At 35.0% G+C, this 17,543-nt stretch overlaps 2 protein-coding genes across 3 annotated transcripts; one reads left to right on the forward strand and one right to left on the reverse strand.

Annotated features, from left to right (window-relative positions):
• Positions 1 to 422: 422 nt before the first annotated feature.
• On the reverse strand, positions 423 to 1,222 carry LOC127811445 (cysteine proteinase inhibitor B-like). Its single transcript, XM_052351330.1, has one exon. It carries the CDS (start codon positions 1,018 to 1,020, stop codon positions 619 to 621), a length of 402 nt encoding a protein of 133 aa, XP_052207290.1. The 5' UTR covers positions 1,021 to 1,222; the 3' UTR covers positions 423 to 618.
• Positions 1,223 to 5,332: 4,110 nt separating this feature from the next.
• On the forward strand, positions 5,333 to 14,543 carry LOC127812314 (kinesin-like protein KIN-12B). Of its 2 annotated transcripts, none has more exons than XM_052352740.1 (16): positions 5,333 to 5,777; positions 6,442 to 6,579; positions 6,682 to 6,765; positions 6,916 to 7,041; positions 7,132 to 7,191; positions 7,283 to 7,336; positions 7,421 to 7,513; positions 7,816 to 7,911; positions 8,073 to 8,218; positions 10,053 to 10,202; positions 10,288 to 10,417; positions 10,529 to 11,788; positions 11,885 to 11,983; positions 12,064 to 12,216; positions 12,318 to 13,118; positions 14,022 to 14,543. In XM_052352740.1, the coding sequence occupies exons 1-16, from the start codon at positions 5,448 to 5,450 to the stop codon at positions 14,334 to 14,336; spliced, it is 4,035 nt and encodes a 1,344-aa protein (XP_052208700.1). In that variant the 5' UTR covers positions 5,333 to 5,447; the 3' UTR covers positions 14,337 to 14,543. The 2 variants fall into 2 exon arrangements, with proteins under 2 accessions (XP_052208700.1, XP_052208701.1); XM_052352741.1 differs by having other exon boundaries at positions 14,014 to 14,216.
• Positions 14,544 to 17,543: the final 3,000 nt, after the last annotated feature.

Raw genomic sequence — 17,543 nt, forward strand, 5'->3', positions numbered from 1 at the left:
TTAGGCATGGATCCATTTTCATGAGTTGGCAACATTTGTTGTTCAAAGGTTTCCATGATTTGAAGGATCAATGAGTAAGGTAGGTGTTCTTGAGGATGTAACTTTAGATGGTTCTTCTGTTGGTAAGTTTGACCTTCTAGAGATACCAAGTGAATTGGATGGCAACCTAACCTAATCAATGGAGCGACTAATTGCATGGTTGGCATCAATAAGCATGAGTCTTATCCTGTGATCCCCATAATTTAAGGTTTAGGGTTGACATCAATAAGCATGAGTTTTATTATCTGATCCTCTTAATTTTGTTGTTTGTAGTGTTATAGATCCAATCATTAATAATTAAGTTTGGGGTAGGAATGTTTATTTAGGATTATAAGGGTTTATTTAAGAATTAGGGTTTATCTAGGAATTTGGAAAATGGAGGATGAATAGGAACTGCAACTTTATCATTAATTTAATCAAAATCCTTATGCATGCTAACTCAAACAGAACACCTCGGATATGGCCACAACACACAGAATTCCCAGAGAAAGTGATACACAGATATGATCTTCCGAAATGATTATGCTTATTATATAATTATAGTAATTAACAGAACAGCTTAAACCGGAGGCCGTCCATTCAAATCCTCCCCGCCGGAGAAGGGGCGAAGTTGAGGAGCTGCTTCGAGTGAAGCCAGGCCTTCACCACGACCTCCGCGTCGAACATCTTCCGGGACCCATCTCGGCTGTCGGTGGCGGCGATCTTCAGATAGTATTTAATTCCGGACACCACCTGGGTTTCCGCCTCCACCACCTCCTTGAACTCCAGCGGGCCTCCGCTGCTGCCCCTGGTCTTCTTCTGGCGGCTGAGGTTGTACTGCTGCACCGAGTACCTCCCGAGCTGCTGAATCTCCTCGTTCTTCTTCACATCATGCACCTTCGTCCTGCCCCCCACCTTCCCCCCCGCCGCCGGCGTCAATGAAGTCGCGGCCACAACGACGGCGACGCAGAGCAGAAGAATCGACGCTCGAACCAACTTCATAGCAGGTCGGTGAGGTCCAAATCTGTGAAACTGTTGGATGAATAAGGATGTTGGAGGTGTATAAATGTTAATCTGTCTATCTCTATATATATATATATACACGTATAGAGCGATAGAGAGAGAGAGAGAGAGAGATTGACACGTAATGGGAGAGGGTGGCAATCCATACGGCGTGCCGCGTTTTCAAAAAAGGTGGGCCACTTTGATCGACGCGCCATTTTTCTCAATTCCAATTTTGCCACCACAGATTGTTGCTTATTACTGGAGAGGCCGCCGCCAATGGAATGGTTGCTTAACCACGAAAACCTTTGGAAATCTCCTAGCGTAGTTTAGGAGTTTCCTTAAATTTTTAGCATTATATTTGGGTAAAAGTTTTGAAGATATTTATTTATGGCATCTTTTAAGATAATTCATTGCTTTTTTGAGATGTGATTGATGTGACTTCAAGTATAATTTTATGAACTCAATCCAGATGGGCATAGTCTAGATTACTATAAAATTCGAATTAATCATATCTATGGACATCTTTTTGCTCGGTGTGCTTCTTTTTATTTTGGTTAAATTTATATTTTTATTTTTTTTTGGTATGATTATTTAAATTTTTTATTATTTTAATTATATTATCATATTTATATTTTTAAATTAATTTAATTTATATATTTTAATATGTAAAAAAGTTGAGATACGAGATTATTTGAATTTTTTATTATTTTAATTATATTTATGTATTTATATTTTTGAATTAATTTAAATCATATAAATAAAAAAAGTCAGTGATTTGAGTTAATTTGATTTTTTTATATAATAAAGTATAAAGATTAAATTAATTTAAAAATATAAATATAGAAGTATAATTAAAATAATAAAAAATTTAATGGCCACACAAATAAAATGAAAGTCTAAAAATAAAAATAAAAATTTGATTTATATTTTAAGTCAAAGTTATAATACTTTGACATTCTTGAGATTGTAAAAAGACAACCTTGAGAAACGACAATGACATTTTTTAATTTTATAATTTTATCTACATTTTCAGCTGTTAAATTTACTAATACAACAAAAATAATTTTTATATTTTCTCTTTTTTTCTCTTTATTCTTCTCCGATCGATGAATTTTGGTCGGTACGCTTTCCTGGGAGAGAGAGGAAAAGAATATGAAGATATTATTGTTATATTCAAATGTTAAACATCTATGATGTAATTACGAGAAAAAAATATATATCTAAAATTGTAAAGTTAAATAAAATATTTATTATTTTTAAATACAAAGGGCATCTCTATCTTTAAATACAAATGCCTAGTTTATTCGATGATTTAATATTAATAATTATTTTTGTAAAAAATTATTAAAAGATTAAAATAATTTATTAGCCTTTAAAGGTGTAAATTTTTTCCTACATGGAAGGTCTCATGCAACACTCAAACTAGATAATTTTGATATTTAAAAATTTATTTGGAAAGATAAACGTCTAAGAGATAAGTATTTTCAAAAGATGTTAGAAAAAATCAATATAGACGTTATTTGTAATAATTTTAACCTTAACAAAGTTAAAGAAAAATCAAAATAAATATTATCTATAAAATTTTTAATCTTAAACTATTTATGATTATTTTATATCTATCTGTGAATAAGTAAATACTCATTCTAAAAAATGGACTCATTTGATACTAATTTTAATATAATTTTTATTATTTTTTGTGTCTGACTTAAACATTGAAGTGTTTGTGCGAAGATTTTTCTGTATTCTTTAATCATTATTATTTTATAAGCAAAACAATATATATATATATATATATATGGATGGATAGAGACATTGGACTCACGGGCATATATGTCCGTGACGCATAAACCACAAAAATCTTGTCTTCGTGCATATCCTCTTCTTCCGCTTATATATATATATATATATATATATAGTTGAATGGTTAGGACTTATAAAATACATATTTTTTATTGTTTTCAGAAATGAAACTATTTTAGATGATTATATAAAACCCGTTTTTGAATTCTAAAGGTTTATGATACAATAATATGTTGTTATTAATTATGTTATTACGAAATTGCTATATTGCTTGTATTAGATAATATAACATTTGTCGGCAAAATTATAAAAGAACGTAGACCTTATCTTCTGCATAGGAGAATATTTATCCTTATATTATTTAAAATCAATAAGTATATTACTCATTACCATAAAGTTGATGTTAGAGGTGTTCAAATTTCGTTCCGTACCCAACCAAACTCAAAAACTCAGCCTAGCCCAAGAGTAAATGAGTTTTGTCCAATCTGATTTATTTTTAAGCTGAAGACAAAATAAATTACTATTGTTATATTTATATGTAATAAGATCGAGTTAAGTGTCGTGACCATTTGACCTGTGTTCTGAAGGCGATTGATTGACCATTATTAGGATTATTGTCTTTACATGATTTTTTGTTGTCCATGCCTTTAATTTTAGTAAAGGAGATAAATCGTAGATGAATGATTTGTCTCACTGTATAGGACAAGGATTCAAACCCACAACTTACTGGTATGAATCTCAACTTATCATGACCCAACCATTTGACATGTGCCCTATGAGCGATCATTTTAGTTGATACCATCGATGATATTAGTAACATTATAATTTAATGATGGTAATTTACTAATAATATTATTGGTTAAACTCATTTTTGTTCTCTTGTACTTTCATGTTTTTTCATATAATCACTCAATTTTTTCTTTATTTCGATTACATTGTTGTATCTATATTTTCGAGTTAACGAAAAATACATAATTAAATTAACTCGAAATGAAAATACAAGGATATAATTAAGATAACAAAAAATTTGAGTGATCACATGAAAAAAACATGAAAGTCGATGAGTAAAAATATGAGTTTGCCCTAATAGTAAACAAGATAAATTGAAAATATTATTAATGATAGTATTAACTATTAGTATTATCATATTAATATTATAATATTATCTTGTTAACTAATTTGAATTTTGTAATGATTTAATATAATAAACTATTTGATATTGGGATAAATACATTTAATATTGATTTATAAATACTGGAAAATAAGAAAAAAAATCCTTAATTTTGTTAAGCAATTGTTATCATTCTAAAGAATTTTTCTATTAATCAGTAAAAAGGTTGGGTTAGGCCCACGGGCCCATATGCAAAGGACCTTACGAGGCTGGAGCCTAATGAAGTTCAAATTGTTCTTCCACAGGGCCCAATTAGGTTTTCCTTGTTCAACTAAGCCCAAACCTCACAAGCAATAAAAGTGCCATTAATCACAACGTATCAAAACGGGAGTGCTTCATTGTGGTGGGGTGACTATTGAAGTGATCCAATTGTTTAAATTAAATAAATTAAATTTATCTCAAAAATAAAAATTGAATCAATCGAATAAATTATCAAATCAAAAAATTAAAAAAAAAATGAAAGAGCCTAACTTATCAAAAAGATAAAAAAAATAATAATAATAAAATGTAAAACGACGTCATTTTAGACATTTTGATAAGTTCGATTATTTTGATACGAAAATTGAATCAAATCAAAATAAATGAAATTGGCAAACTTAAAGTGCAAAATTGTCGTTTTTTTGTGTGTGGTCAATTTGGTTATTTTAGTACATGAGACTGAACTAAATTGAAATAATTAAAATTGACAAACTTGTAAATCAAGCGGAATCAAATCAATAATTTTAATTAGTTTGGTTCGATTATTTTGATTTGACAAAAATGTTGTACGTGCTCACCCCTATCAATGTATGATTAGTGAATTATTATATATACACATGTCATGTTTGATGGAACATAATGAAAGTAATATTTTTATAAAATATTATTTATTTTTATAAAAGAATGAAATGATCCATTCCCTCAAATTGATGGGAAGTTTAATTTTGGATGAAAACCTTTTTACTTCATGTAATAGATCTTATAATTAGCATCACCCACCTCCTTTGTAACTGATACTATTGTCCCTAACTTTCATCTATAATAAACAAAGACTCGTGGTTATATATGTTGGAAATATTATACTTATATTTATTGAAAATACTGCATGAATTTATAATAATTTTATTTAAAATTAATAATGATTTATAGGAATAAGTAAGTTTATTGTTAATTTTGGATATAATTATTATGAATTTGTATAAAATTATTATAAAATTATATTACTTATTTATTGATATAATATTTATATATATTATTTAAATAGTTAAGATCTCAAACATGTGACGTGGCATCATGTGAATTATTATATTATGACGTTTCCCGAAACCCAAATTCAAATTCACGCCCCTCCAACGGCTCCATCTCTCTCTCTCTCTCTCTCTCTCTCTGTTCTCAAAACCCTTCTCTCTCGCTGCTTTGTCTGATCAAACCCTACTCTCTCTCTCTCTCTCTCTCTCTGCTACTTTCTTGAACAATGAAGCACTTCATGCAACCAAGAAGCGCGATCTTGAGAGAGAACCATCCGTCTTCCGAATCGGCGGCATCTCCGAACCCTCATAGTTCTCTGAAGCAGAGATCTTCGCGCAAGCACAAGTCGTCCAAGGAGAACGCTCCCCCGACTACAGATCCCAATGCGATTCTCGACTTTCCCTCGGTGGCCGGAAAGCCCTCTCCCTCGCCGGCGGCGAAGATCAGGAGTCCATTGCCGCCGAGGCCGCCGTCCTCGAACCCTCTGAAGCGGAAGCTCAACGTCGAGTCCATTCCAGAGAATGGAGTTCCTGGATACTCTGATTCAGAAGTGAAGGTGTTGCGTTTCTCCAAAACCTTAACTTTCCAAGCTCCAAGGCCTTTTTTGGCTTCAATTATCCTAACATCTTTTGTTACACTTCTGAAAAGGGGAATTAGAGTGAGACATATGGTTTTCATGCCTAAGATCTAAGTTCTTTCTTTTTTCTTGTTTGAACTTCTCGGCAAGGACAGATTATACATACGTGTGTATTCATATCTTGTGTTTTGAAATGCCTGATGACTAAATCTGTGGATTTAGGTTATTTTTCTTTTTTCTCTCCAGAATTTAACTTTAATTGGGTGAATTTCGTTTATTGTTGCGGTAATTGTTTCAGAAGTTAGGTCAGTGTACGTGTGTCCCCACCAACAGTGATGAATAAATAGACTGGGATTTCAGAAATTGCATGTTGTTCCTTTTATTATCTAAAAGAAGAAAAAAATCCTTAATTTTTTTTTTTCTATGAGGATGCATCGGTCAACAAGAGAACAAAATTTTGAATCTTTTTTGGATAGTGAAACAACTGAAATAAGGCAGGTCATGTTTCTTAGAGCACCATGATTAAATTGTTTGGTTCTGAATATTTTTCTTTGTTTTCTGGTTCTTTCCAGTGTTTACTAGGCTTGCAAACACGACCTTATTCATCCTTGTTGATTCTTTTGGTTATTGATGTATAAAATAGGTTATAGTGCGAGTCCGGCCACCAAATAAAGATGAGGAGGAAGGAGACTTGATAGTTCAGAAAATTGCTAATGATTCTTTGTCAATCCTTGGACAGACATATACATTTGACTCTGTTGCTAACTCCGAGTCAACACAGGCAAGATCAAATTTATTGATATTTACTGTAGGCTAGTGGGTGCACTTAAATTGATGTCAACAAATTACTTAAAGTTTTCATTTCTGATTGTGTACTTTCCAGCTAGATATATTCCAGCTTGTTGGAGCTCCACTTGTCGAAAATTGCCTTGCTGGGTTTAACAGTTCTGTTTTTGCATATGGTCAGGTATAATCTGCTTCATTTCTGTTCCTTACACAGAATATATATATATATATAAATAGATCGAGAAACATGTACAAACAGATGTAATATATATTTATTCACTGAAAATGGGGGTGTTTATATTTTTTCTACACTTCATATCAATTTATTTAGACTGGGAGCGGAAAGACTTATACAATGTGGGGACCTGCCAATGCCTTATTGGAAGAAAACCTATCAAGTGATCAACAAGGCTTGACCCCTCGTGTTTTTGAGCAACTTTTTTCTCGCATAAATGAGGTGTGCTTCTAGTTTCTTCATTGTCTAACTTGTTGACGATAACATTATATAATGTTCTCATTGTTTTGTCTTTGCCTTTTCTTTTCACAGGAACAAATTAAGCATGTTGATAAGCAACTCATGTATCAGTGTCGCTGTTCTTTTCTTGAGGTTAAGTAATTGAATGTAATTTATTTGGTCAAGTAAACATTAGTAGTTTAATTACTTCATCAATTTAATCCATAAGCTTTTTTACCTACAGATTTATAATGAACAAATCACTGATTTGTTGGATCCAAGCCAAAGAAACCTCCAGGTAACTACTTAAATAGGCTAATTCTTATGATTCTATCCCTTTGTTGGATACCTTGCTAACATGTTTTCTACCTTGCCTTGCTAGATTAGGGAAGATGTCAAATCTGGTGTATATGTCGAGAATTTGACGGAGGAGTGTGTATCTACCATGAAGGATGTCAAACAGATTTTAATGAAGGTTAGAATAGGCTTTTACTAATGTCATGGTATAATTTACAGAATCTTCTTGTGAGATTCATCCAACAGGTGTAATCATGGACCACTTTTATCAGCTCTGACCTTAGAGAGAGGGTATAAATAAAATTTCACAATAGTAAATAATGAAATTTGATTGTTCCTACTAAATTTTGTCAATTCTTTAATTGATTTACATGATTCAGTCATTGCAATAGATTCAGAATTTTGATATTATCTTCTTCTATATTATTCTTTTATTTGATGTTTTGGATACCGTTCATAATTTCTGGGTAAATTATGCAGGGATTGTCACACCGGAGAACTGGTGCAACAAGTATAAATGCTGAGAGTTCCCGCTCACACAGTGTATTTACATGTGTTGTTGAATCACGATGCAAGGTAATGCAACCCAGATCATTAAGTCGTTTATTTTTACCAGAGGCTATTAAAAGTTGGATGATAATATTTTATAGAACCCTCTACTCCCCAATCTTCATTCTTTGTATCCTCCATGTCATGATTGGAAACTGTTATCTAACCTACACATTGGAATTTTTTAGAGTGCAGCAGATGGTTTAAGCTGCTGCAAGACAAGTAGAATAAACCTGGTAGATCTTGCTGGTTCAGAAAGACAGAAACTCACAGGTGCAGCTGGAGAGCGCTTGAAGGAAGCAGGAAACATCAACCGATCACTCTCACAGCTTGGGTAAGGATTTGCATATAATGTGAAGTGCTTAAAAGAGTGTTTTAACATAGGTTTAAGACTCCAGTTCTTTAGCAATTTACTTATTTAGTTGCATTAAGTCATTGTAATCTATGATTTTTTGCTCATGTAAGGTAAGGCTGCTCTACTACATTTGCAAAGTGCGTTGGAGAAGATAAGTGCATAAGTTTAGTGTGATATTTGTAAGGCATCCCGAGAAAGATGATTTCTGTCCATGTTTGATTTATTTGTTCAGGTGATAACTGACAAAGTTTATGCTCAATGAAGATGTATTTGCTTTTAGGAAATTGTGTGTGTGTGTGAGAGAGAGAGAGAGAGAGATTCTGAAATTAAAAAGAATGTCCTGATCTATGTATGAAACTCACTCTATGCATAAGAAACTTCATATGTTCTATTGGTTGATATGGGATATATGGCCTTACAGATGATAAGACCATGGATAGAGCTGATTGGATAGATAGAATTCATGCTGCCAACCTTGGCTACTGGGTTTTATTGGCAATCCAACTTGTGTATATTGTAGTACTGTTCAGATAGTGGGGATTATTACGTACAAAAACTCTGGAGAAATATGCTATAATTTGTGGTTGTGAATGCTGCTTCTTTTTTGCCTTTTCCATCCCCTTTAATATTCTTTTTTTTTTCTCTGCACATATTTGGTGCAATCAAACTCGGAATCACCTTCTAATTTTGCAGGATGGAGTAAAACCAGTGAAATAGTGGAATAAAGGCTGGATATGTTGTTGTTGTTTGTTGAGTAAAACCATTGAAAGTAAAGGGAAAAAGAGAGTGTTATAAAGAAACTATTTGAATTTGAAAATTGATTCTTGTACATGCTTTATTGCTTTGAGGAAGAACGTCTAGTTTCAATAATCTCTCGTCAATGAATCATATCGGAACCATCTTTTTTGATTCCCCCATACCTTCTTTCTTTCTTTGAGTAAATTTTTAATGTATTCCTGTTTTGAGACCCTCTTCCGCTATTTGAAATTAAAGCTGGCAGTGGTTAGTAATAGATAAATCCCCAAATAATCATATGTTGGGGGCTGCATATTGGTGATATGCTAAAAGAAGTATTAGTTTTGTTATCAGAGTTGGAGGTTCTATAATTGTTATTCTTGTTTAATGAATGTTGTTTATACATCTTGTGTCTTATAGCAAAATAATATATGACTGTTGGATGATGAATTATTGAATAAGGTAGCAACAGTACCATACGTAAATGATAAAGTAGCAGTTAGTTATTTTGATAGTTGTTAGGGAAGTTGTGGCAGTAGATCTCCTCATTGTGTCTTAGTATTTTCCTGTACTTTAAACTGTGTTTTCTCTTGAAATTCTGATTAGATTGGGAGTATTTTAGATAAATAAATTAAGATAGCATACATGGAGGAAATAGCAAACAGATTTGAAATATTTTGGAGAAAAACCACCTAAAATATGCAGCAAGTGATGCAAAAAGAAGAGGAGGAAATAAGGTACCATTTGATGTGGCATTTTAAAAGATAGTTATTTTTGGAGGAAATATCATTTTTCTTTGATAGGCAGATGAATTAAATTGCTTATCATATATTTAGATCTAAGGCCAGCACCAGTCAGTTTAGAAAGGATACCATGCTGGTTGGAACAAAAGGTGGCATATGTATCAAAAAATTCTCTTCTCTGCCTAGTACAGGATTTCCTGTAATATAAGAAAATCTTTCTTGTTCTGTTCTGAGAAAAATCTTCATGGAATTTTAATATATTGGAGTCCTGTTCCAAACTTGCTTGATGATTAGTAATTGAACGGTGTGCTGATTCCAATTCTCTATGAGTTCAGGAACTTGATAAACATTCTTGCGGAAGTTTCCCAAACAGGAAAGCAGAGGCACATTCCCTACAGAGATTCGAGGTTGACATTCTTACTGCAGGAATCTCTTGGGGGAAATGCAAAACTAGCAATGGTCTGTGCTATTTCTCCTGCACAAAGGTGATGCATGGCGACTACTTCAATATGTGTTTCCTTCTTTCCCTGTTTCTATTGCTCTTGAAATTGACATGGAGTAATCATGCAGCTGTAAGAGCGAGACGTTGAGCACACTGAGATTTGCCCAGCGTGCAAAAGCTATTAAGAACAAAGCAGTTGTAAATGAAGTAATGCAGGATGATGTAAATTTCTTGCGTGAAGTAATACGGCAATTAAAAGTATATGTCCATGTCTTTTGTTCTTGCTTTGATTTTTTTTTTCTTTTCTGGTGGGAAATCACATCTCTTATTAGTTATATCAGAAGTATGAAAACTTGTTATGTTTGACAGGACGAACTGCTTCGGATGAAGGCAGATGGAAACCAAACTGACCCTAATGGAAATTATTCAACAGGGTGGAATGCCCGTAGAAGCTTGAATCTTCTGAAATTTAGTCTTAACCGTCCAATGACATTACCTCATGTAGATGATGACAGTGATGAAGAGATGGAAATTGTTGAGGAAGCTGATCAAGATCGTACTCAATTAGAAGATGTTGACACAAACAATGCCATGGATGTGAGCCATCTAGAAGCTGAAGAACTGGGCTCACAACATGTGACCTGCAAGGACACAGAAGCTGGAACTTCTGCAGCACTCTGGACAAACACATCTGAAAGTTGTATTGAGAATCAAGGCTCCAAGGACACAGATATCATTATGGAAGAAGAAACATCTGACCAAGTTGACAAGCATGAAATTATCACTGCTGATTGTGAAGAAGCTTCTATGACGTTTCAAGAAAACCATCCCAATAATGCTAAAGGAAATGTCAGAGATTCTACTGGGAAGCCAAGTCAGGAGTGTCTTGCCTCCTCTGTTAGTAATTTGCTGAATGAAGAATCAACAACTAGGCAAGTGAGTCATAGTTCTGCACACTTACTTTCAGAGTCAGCTGGTGAAGCATCTGCAGATAATATTGTAGAAGACATGTCTAATACTTTGCTGAATAGCTCTGACAATCCAGTTTCTCCTTCTAACCTGAGCCTAGTCCCATGTGAAGTGTCCCCAGTTCTTAAATCTCCCACTCTTAGTGTCTCACCAAGAGTTAGTAACAACAGCAGGAAAAGTCTTAGGAGTTCATCCACATTAACTCCTTCCCATAAAGATCTCAAAGATGAGGATAAGTTTGGTTCACAAGATGTATGTGTATCTTTTCCGAAAGCCACAAAAACCAGCTCTTTGAAATCTCAGTCTACTCAAACAAGTTGTTCTCCCCCAACTGAATATTTGGCTGCTAGTCTCCACCGTGGGCTTGAAATTATTGATACCCATCGTCAAAGTTCTGCTCTCAGGCGATCATCATTTAGGTTTTCATATAAACCTGCTGACATTAAGCCAATTCTGCCAATTGACAAGGTTGATGTGGGTGTACAAACTGTTCCTGAATATATATCAGAAGAAAAGGAACCACTACTTTCCTTGTGTGATAAATGCAAGGAAGAAAATTCTCAGCAAGAGTTCAAAGATGCAAATGACACTTCGAATTTGCAGTTGGTACCTGTGGATGGGTCGCAGACAACGGAAAAGTCTAAGAAGCTAGTCCCCAAAGTATGTATCTGAGGGCATTAATAGGAATGGTGATATTTGTATCTGCTCTTCAATGTTTTTTTGCAAGTGTGTTTGACAACTTTAATTCTCCTCCAGGCAGTAGAAAAAGTCTTAGCTGGTGCTTTTCGTAGAGAGATGGCATTGGAAGAGTTCATTGCCAAGCAGACTTCTGAAATTATGCAACTTAATCGTTTGGTAGGTCTCATTTAAGTTATGAGGCAGTAGCTAGAACCACTGAACTTTTTCTTCATCTTCAACTTCTTTGCCTATTACAGGTCCAGCAGTACAAGCATGAGAGGGAATGCAATGCAATTATTGGACAGACACGGGAAGAGAAAATTGTTCGGCTGGAGTGTCTAATGGATGGTATTTTAACTAATGAGGAGTTTGTGGAGGATGAGTTAGTATCACTAAAACATGAGTACAAGGTACGCTTTTGATTTTTTCAGTCTGATAGCTAATGTTCCAGCATTTTCAAAGCCTGTATTTTTCTTTGTGCATTATCCAAACTTCCATCTTGTTTCTACAGCTTCTGAAGGAAAAATATGAAAACCATCCAGAAGTTTTAAGGACAAAAATAGAGTTAAAAAGATTTCAAGATGAGCTTGAACGATATAGGAACTTTTTTGATATGGGCGAGCGGGATGTTTTATCGGAAGAGATTCAAGATCTAAGAAGCCAGCTACAGTACTATATAGACTCTTCACCTAAGTTGTCTCAAAAGCGAGGTTCTCTCCTGCAGTTAACTTATTCACACGAGCCAAGTGCGACTCAACCATTGTGCACAATACCAGAGTCAACTGAGGAGACTGTTGAAGAAAAACTTGAGCAGGAGAGAATTCGTTGGTCAGAGGCAGAGAGCAAGTGGATTTCTCTTGCTGAAGAATTGAAGATTGAACTTGAAGCTAGTCGTTCTTTAGCTGAGAAGCGGAAGCATGAGCTGGATTTGGAGAAGCAATGCTCAGAGGAGCTGAAGGAAGCAATGCAGTTGGCCATGGAAGGTCATGCACGCATGCTTGAACAATATGCAGACCTTGAAGAGAAACATATCCAATTGCTTGCAAGGCATAGGAATATTCAGGATGGAATAGATGATGTTAAGAAAGCAGCTGCAAGAGCAGGTGTGAGAGGTGCCGAGTCTAAGTTCATAAATGCCCTTGCTGCAGAAATTGCTGCAATAAAAGTGGAAAGAGAAAAAGAAAGACGATATTTCAGGGATGAGAATAAAGGGTTGCAGGCTCAACTGAGGGATACTGCTGAGGCTGTCCAGGCCGCTGGTGAACTACTTGTGCGGCTTAAAGAAGCAGATGAAGCTGTTGCTGCTGCCCAGGTGAGTCTGGAATTTTCTGTCTCTATCTCTTGTTGCTTTTCTAGGTTGATATTTTTCTGCTTCTTGTTATTGATGTCTGATGGTTTGACAATCATTTGTATTACTGTTTGCATATTATTAAGTACTCACCAAGGTTATCATTCCTATGGTCAGTCATGCATCTTCTTATGCTCTCTGTACTTTGACATTCAAGCCTCATTTCTTTTCTATATTTTCCGTGTATTGCTTCAACCTTCGTTGAAAATGATTATGGGTTGGCGGGGCTAATGACATGTGAAAGAAATTTTCTATTTCATTTATGATGGTGTTTACCCCATAACCTGTATTCTTGTTTATCCTGAGGACTTGAAGGCTTATCCTGCAGACAATGTCTCTGTTTCACTGCCCTTTTCACTTGTAGTTGTTTGTACTGAATTATGAAAATATTTCTGCTTGCATGTATCATAATCAAAACACAGATCCATTAAGGACTCTCTGTATGCACAGCACATGCTTTTATATGATATGATATGCATGTGTAAATGCATTGCATTGGTATTCACACAGTTCCCTTGGGCTATTTCTTTACATTTATCCTAAGAGCCCCGTATGTTCAGGCCTACGAATCCCCATTGCCAGAAGATGTACATATCACGTTAGACATCTGTAATTTACTTAATATACTAGGTCTTGGAACTTGACAGTTGAATGATGCACAGATTTTTGCAGTTGATAGTTGCAGATGCACAAAGCATGTCGTTACAATCTGCTTGTTTGCTTTGGGCCAGTTGTGATTACTTTTTACAAAGTGATTAGCACAGTTGCTTAATGATACAGCATCAATCTTACTTTTGGTTTTTCTTATTGTACAAACTCGTACCAAAGAATGTTTTATTGATTTTTAATTTCTAAGAAGAATTTCAGAAGCGAGCAATGGAGGCTGAGCAAGAGACTGAGAAGGCTTACAAGCAGATTGATAAATTGAAGAAAAAACATGAGAAAGAGGTAACTTCTCTGAATCAGTTACTCGCAGAATCTCATTTGCCTAGAGAAGCAACACGGCCTGCTTATGATGACTCTGAAACGGTGAAATATGATGTTGAAGAGTTCCCTGACACAGGCGATCAACGATGGCAGGAAGAGTTTGAGTCATTTTATAAAACCAAAGAAGGTGAGTTAACTACTAAACTTGCAGAACCATCATCTTGGTTCTCTGGGTACGATCGGTGCAACATATAGACAGGATATGTGTAATGGCATTCTCTTGTATATGTTAACAGTTGCGATTGCGTGCATAGCACTGAGCTTGTAGCAGTTATTGTGGTATATCGGTTGTTCTCACCAATGGTGAGGGCCAATGTATTGGTTCTCTCTGTGTTCTGTATTCATTTTGGATTCTTGAATCATAAAAATATGAATGAATCAGTGATTGTATTCTTTATTGAACCCAACTTCCCAAGCTAAAAAAGTTGCTTTTTCTCTTGTTCTTCACTTTATCATCAAAATCTCCATAGTTTGAGTTAATGCCACACATTTGTGTTCCAAGTAGGGAAAAGGGGATACGAGTTCCATTAATTTGCATTGAAACATAGCTTTCTGGACCTTGGATGGTTATGGATAGGTTGGACCCCACCCATTGTAGACAATGGGTCTGAAAAAGATCTTAAAATACAAAATAATGTGTGTTCACAAGCTTAGATCATTTATTTGTTTGGTTTTGGTGTCAAGAGGATAGGGGGCAATCTTCAAGTGGATCAGAGGAGTATGTCCATTGCTTGTTTTTGTGTCATGTGGAAGGCAAAGACAGACAGTCCACAAGTGTTCACTTTGGCAGCCTCCCTGATGTGGGAGTCTATCTTGTCATGGAGAGACCATAAGGCAGGTTTAGCTTGTGGCCCTGTCTTCTCTGACATGTATCTCTCCCTACCAGTGGACCAGTTCTTCCTTCAACATGATGATGCATTTTACAGCAACAGCAGATAGCAAATATGGCACTCAACCCCAGCCATCCATTATCCAGTTGCAAAAACAAATATCTTTTCTTTTCTTTTCTTTTTTTAATTTCCTTGAGCTATTGATAAGTGGTCCCAAACTTGAAGGAGGGCTGCATTGAGCATGAATTTTAGACAAATGACAGAATAGTTAAAGTGTAAGATATAAGAATTATTATAGAAGAAGATAACATATAAAAATGACCAACAAGTTAAAACGTATGTACTGGATCTCGCATAATAAAAATATAAGTTTGATATGTTGTAAATGTCATTTATTATGAAAAAAATGAAAGATATCGTTATTTCGAAATTTAAAGAGAGAAATGGCTGTGAAAGGGACATGTGGATGGCACAAAGCCAATGAATCAGAAGGGGCCAACAAAGCAAGTGCAAGGAGAAGACTAAATTAAATGAAAGCTGGGCACACCTATGAAGAATTAAACCATGTATCACTGAATCTACTGGCTTTGGCTTTTCTCTTCATGGAGGATTTTTCTTGATAAGTTGGGTTAGATCTGGCTAGTAAAACAAGCAAAAATGATGGCTGCTTCACAGTCGCAGCCTGTGTTTTCTCCCAATCAAAGATGACACCAACCCAAATTCAAAGCATATTGCTTCTTAAAGTGAAAGAAAGGGACATAAAGTGAAGGAAGGTGTGATATATGAACCATACTAGCAAGAGTGACAGCCTGGTGAATGGACCCTCTCTAATGATCATTAATCATAACCCTACACAAGAAAACACACTCCATCAATCTCTCCTAACCATTCTCCATCCAGCCCTGGACCCTCTGCCACCCGTCGCCCCGCCGTTAGTCGCGGCGAGCCTAAGGAAGTTCATCTTCTTATTACAGTCTTTAGGCAAGTCTACAGTGCTGCCTTAGACAATCTCCTTCTTTGTGTTTTGTTTGAACCCAAAACATCTGAAATGTTCAACATAAGTTGACCATAGAGATGCAATCAACTCTTTCAAGTCCTCTAAGAACAAGGGGTAGAGGGAGGGGGACTGGTCTTACAACTCACTGACTTGAAAATTTGGGCTAAACCTACAGCTGCCATTCTGCTTCTAAGAAGAGGATTGGCTTGATCTGATGGCTAGATTTCTCATATTAATTTACTACACAATTAGATTTGAAGTCACTGTCTAAGTGATTCTTGTAGAGCTGGTACCAACTACTTGGTTAGAAGAAGTTAATTTTAGGGTCATTGTCATCAATGGCAAGGCCATATTGTCCTTGCAGTAACAATTCCAATCACTGGCTTCCTGATTTTTTTTTTTTATTTCTTAATCATTTTAGATTTACTATGTCCTGAACAATGATTACACATGTACGGTTGGTAGCAATAGTAAGCCCAAAGGTTTAATCGAGTCCTAGAAATAATCATTTCGTAAAGCAAAGGTATATATACATATACATATATAAAAATAAAATTACTTTCAATTCAGGCTACACTTGTTTTTGTAATTTGGGATATAAAATGTTATTAATATTTTTTAATAAAATATATAAAAACAAAGAGTTGTTAAGGACATTTAAAACATTTTATAGCCCAAACTACAAAAAGTACTAAATATAGTCCGAATTAAAAATAGTGGTTCAAGAAGAGACTGAAAAATGAGGAAACAAAGAGGATGCTATGATTCAATTTCTCTGGTGAAATTAGGAATACTGTCCTCCTGAAAGACAAGGATAACAGCTCACTTGAATTGGGTTGAATGACCATTTAAATGCTGTACAAGAAATAAAGAAAAGTGATATATTTCTGGAACTTGGTCACAAAAGGGTGTTTGAAAGTTCATTCAATGCCAACTTCAGCTCGCACCTACCTTGAGGATTTGCTCTGATCCCATCTTTCTATCTTTTCAGATTTGCCTATCAGTGTTTCTTCATCAATCTCAATCACCCCCAATCATTTCAACCACTCCAAAACCCAATACTGATCTTCCCAATTAATTCATGCCCAAATGGCTAAAACAATAGAATCTGAGCATATTCATGCCCCAAAATTTTCTTTTCTTTTCTGCTTATCCAAACAGGTTCGTTTTCTCTTCCATGATGTTCAAAAAGTTCACCACTGCCAACCTGGGCTTTTGATGCTGCTCCTCATCAGGCCCCATTATAAAAATCAAGTAAACATAGCTATTGGTACACAGTAAACTAAAGGGTTTACCAAAATAACTTTGGATTCCAGCTCATTGTACTCTTTGAGATCATTTTTAATCAATCAATCATTTGGACTTAACAGACCATTTGTCCCCACTAACAGCTGGTTACAATTAAGAATCAATCTTCCTTAAGTCACGCGATTTTATCGTCACAGTGGCCCATTGTCGGGTTGTGCTGTGGAATTTTTCTTGCTGATTATGACAGCTCTAGGAAAAGATCACCGTCAGAAAGCTTTTGCATTTGGTTGCTGAGAAAATTAAGGAGAAAAATAAGAAAATTTGCAA

The sequence above is a fragment of the Diospyros lotus genome, chromosome 10, assembly GCF_014633365.1.
Source record: "Diospyros lotus cultivar Yz01 chromosome 10, ASM1463336v1, whole genome shotgun sequence".
Classification (NCBI taxonomy): Eukaryota; Viridiplantae; Streptophyta; class Magnoliopsida; order Ericales; family Ebenaceae; genus Diospyros; species Diospyros lotus.

Coding starts and splice junctions, on each gene's coding strand:
- LOC127811445 (XM_052351330.1), bottom strand. CDS start 1,020: ATGAAGTTGGTTCGAGCGTCGATTCTTCTGCTCTGCGTCGCCGTCGTT.
- LOC127812314 (XM_052352740.1), top strand. CDS start 5,448: ATGAAGCACTTCATGCAACCAAGAAGCGCGATCTTGAGAGAGAACCAT. Junction 7,912..8,072: donor TTGTTGAATCACGATGCAAG/GTAATGCAACCC, acceptor GGAATTTTTTAG/AGTGCAGCAGATGGTTTAAG. Junction 10,203..10,287: donor GCTATTTCTCCTGCACAAAG/GTGATGCATGGC, acceptor GTAATCATGCAG/CTGTAAGAGCGAGACGTTGA.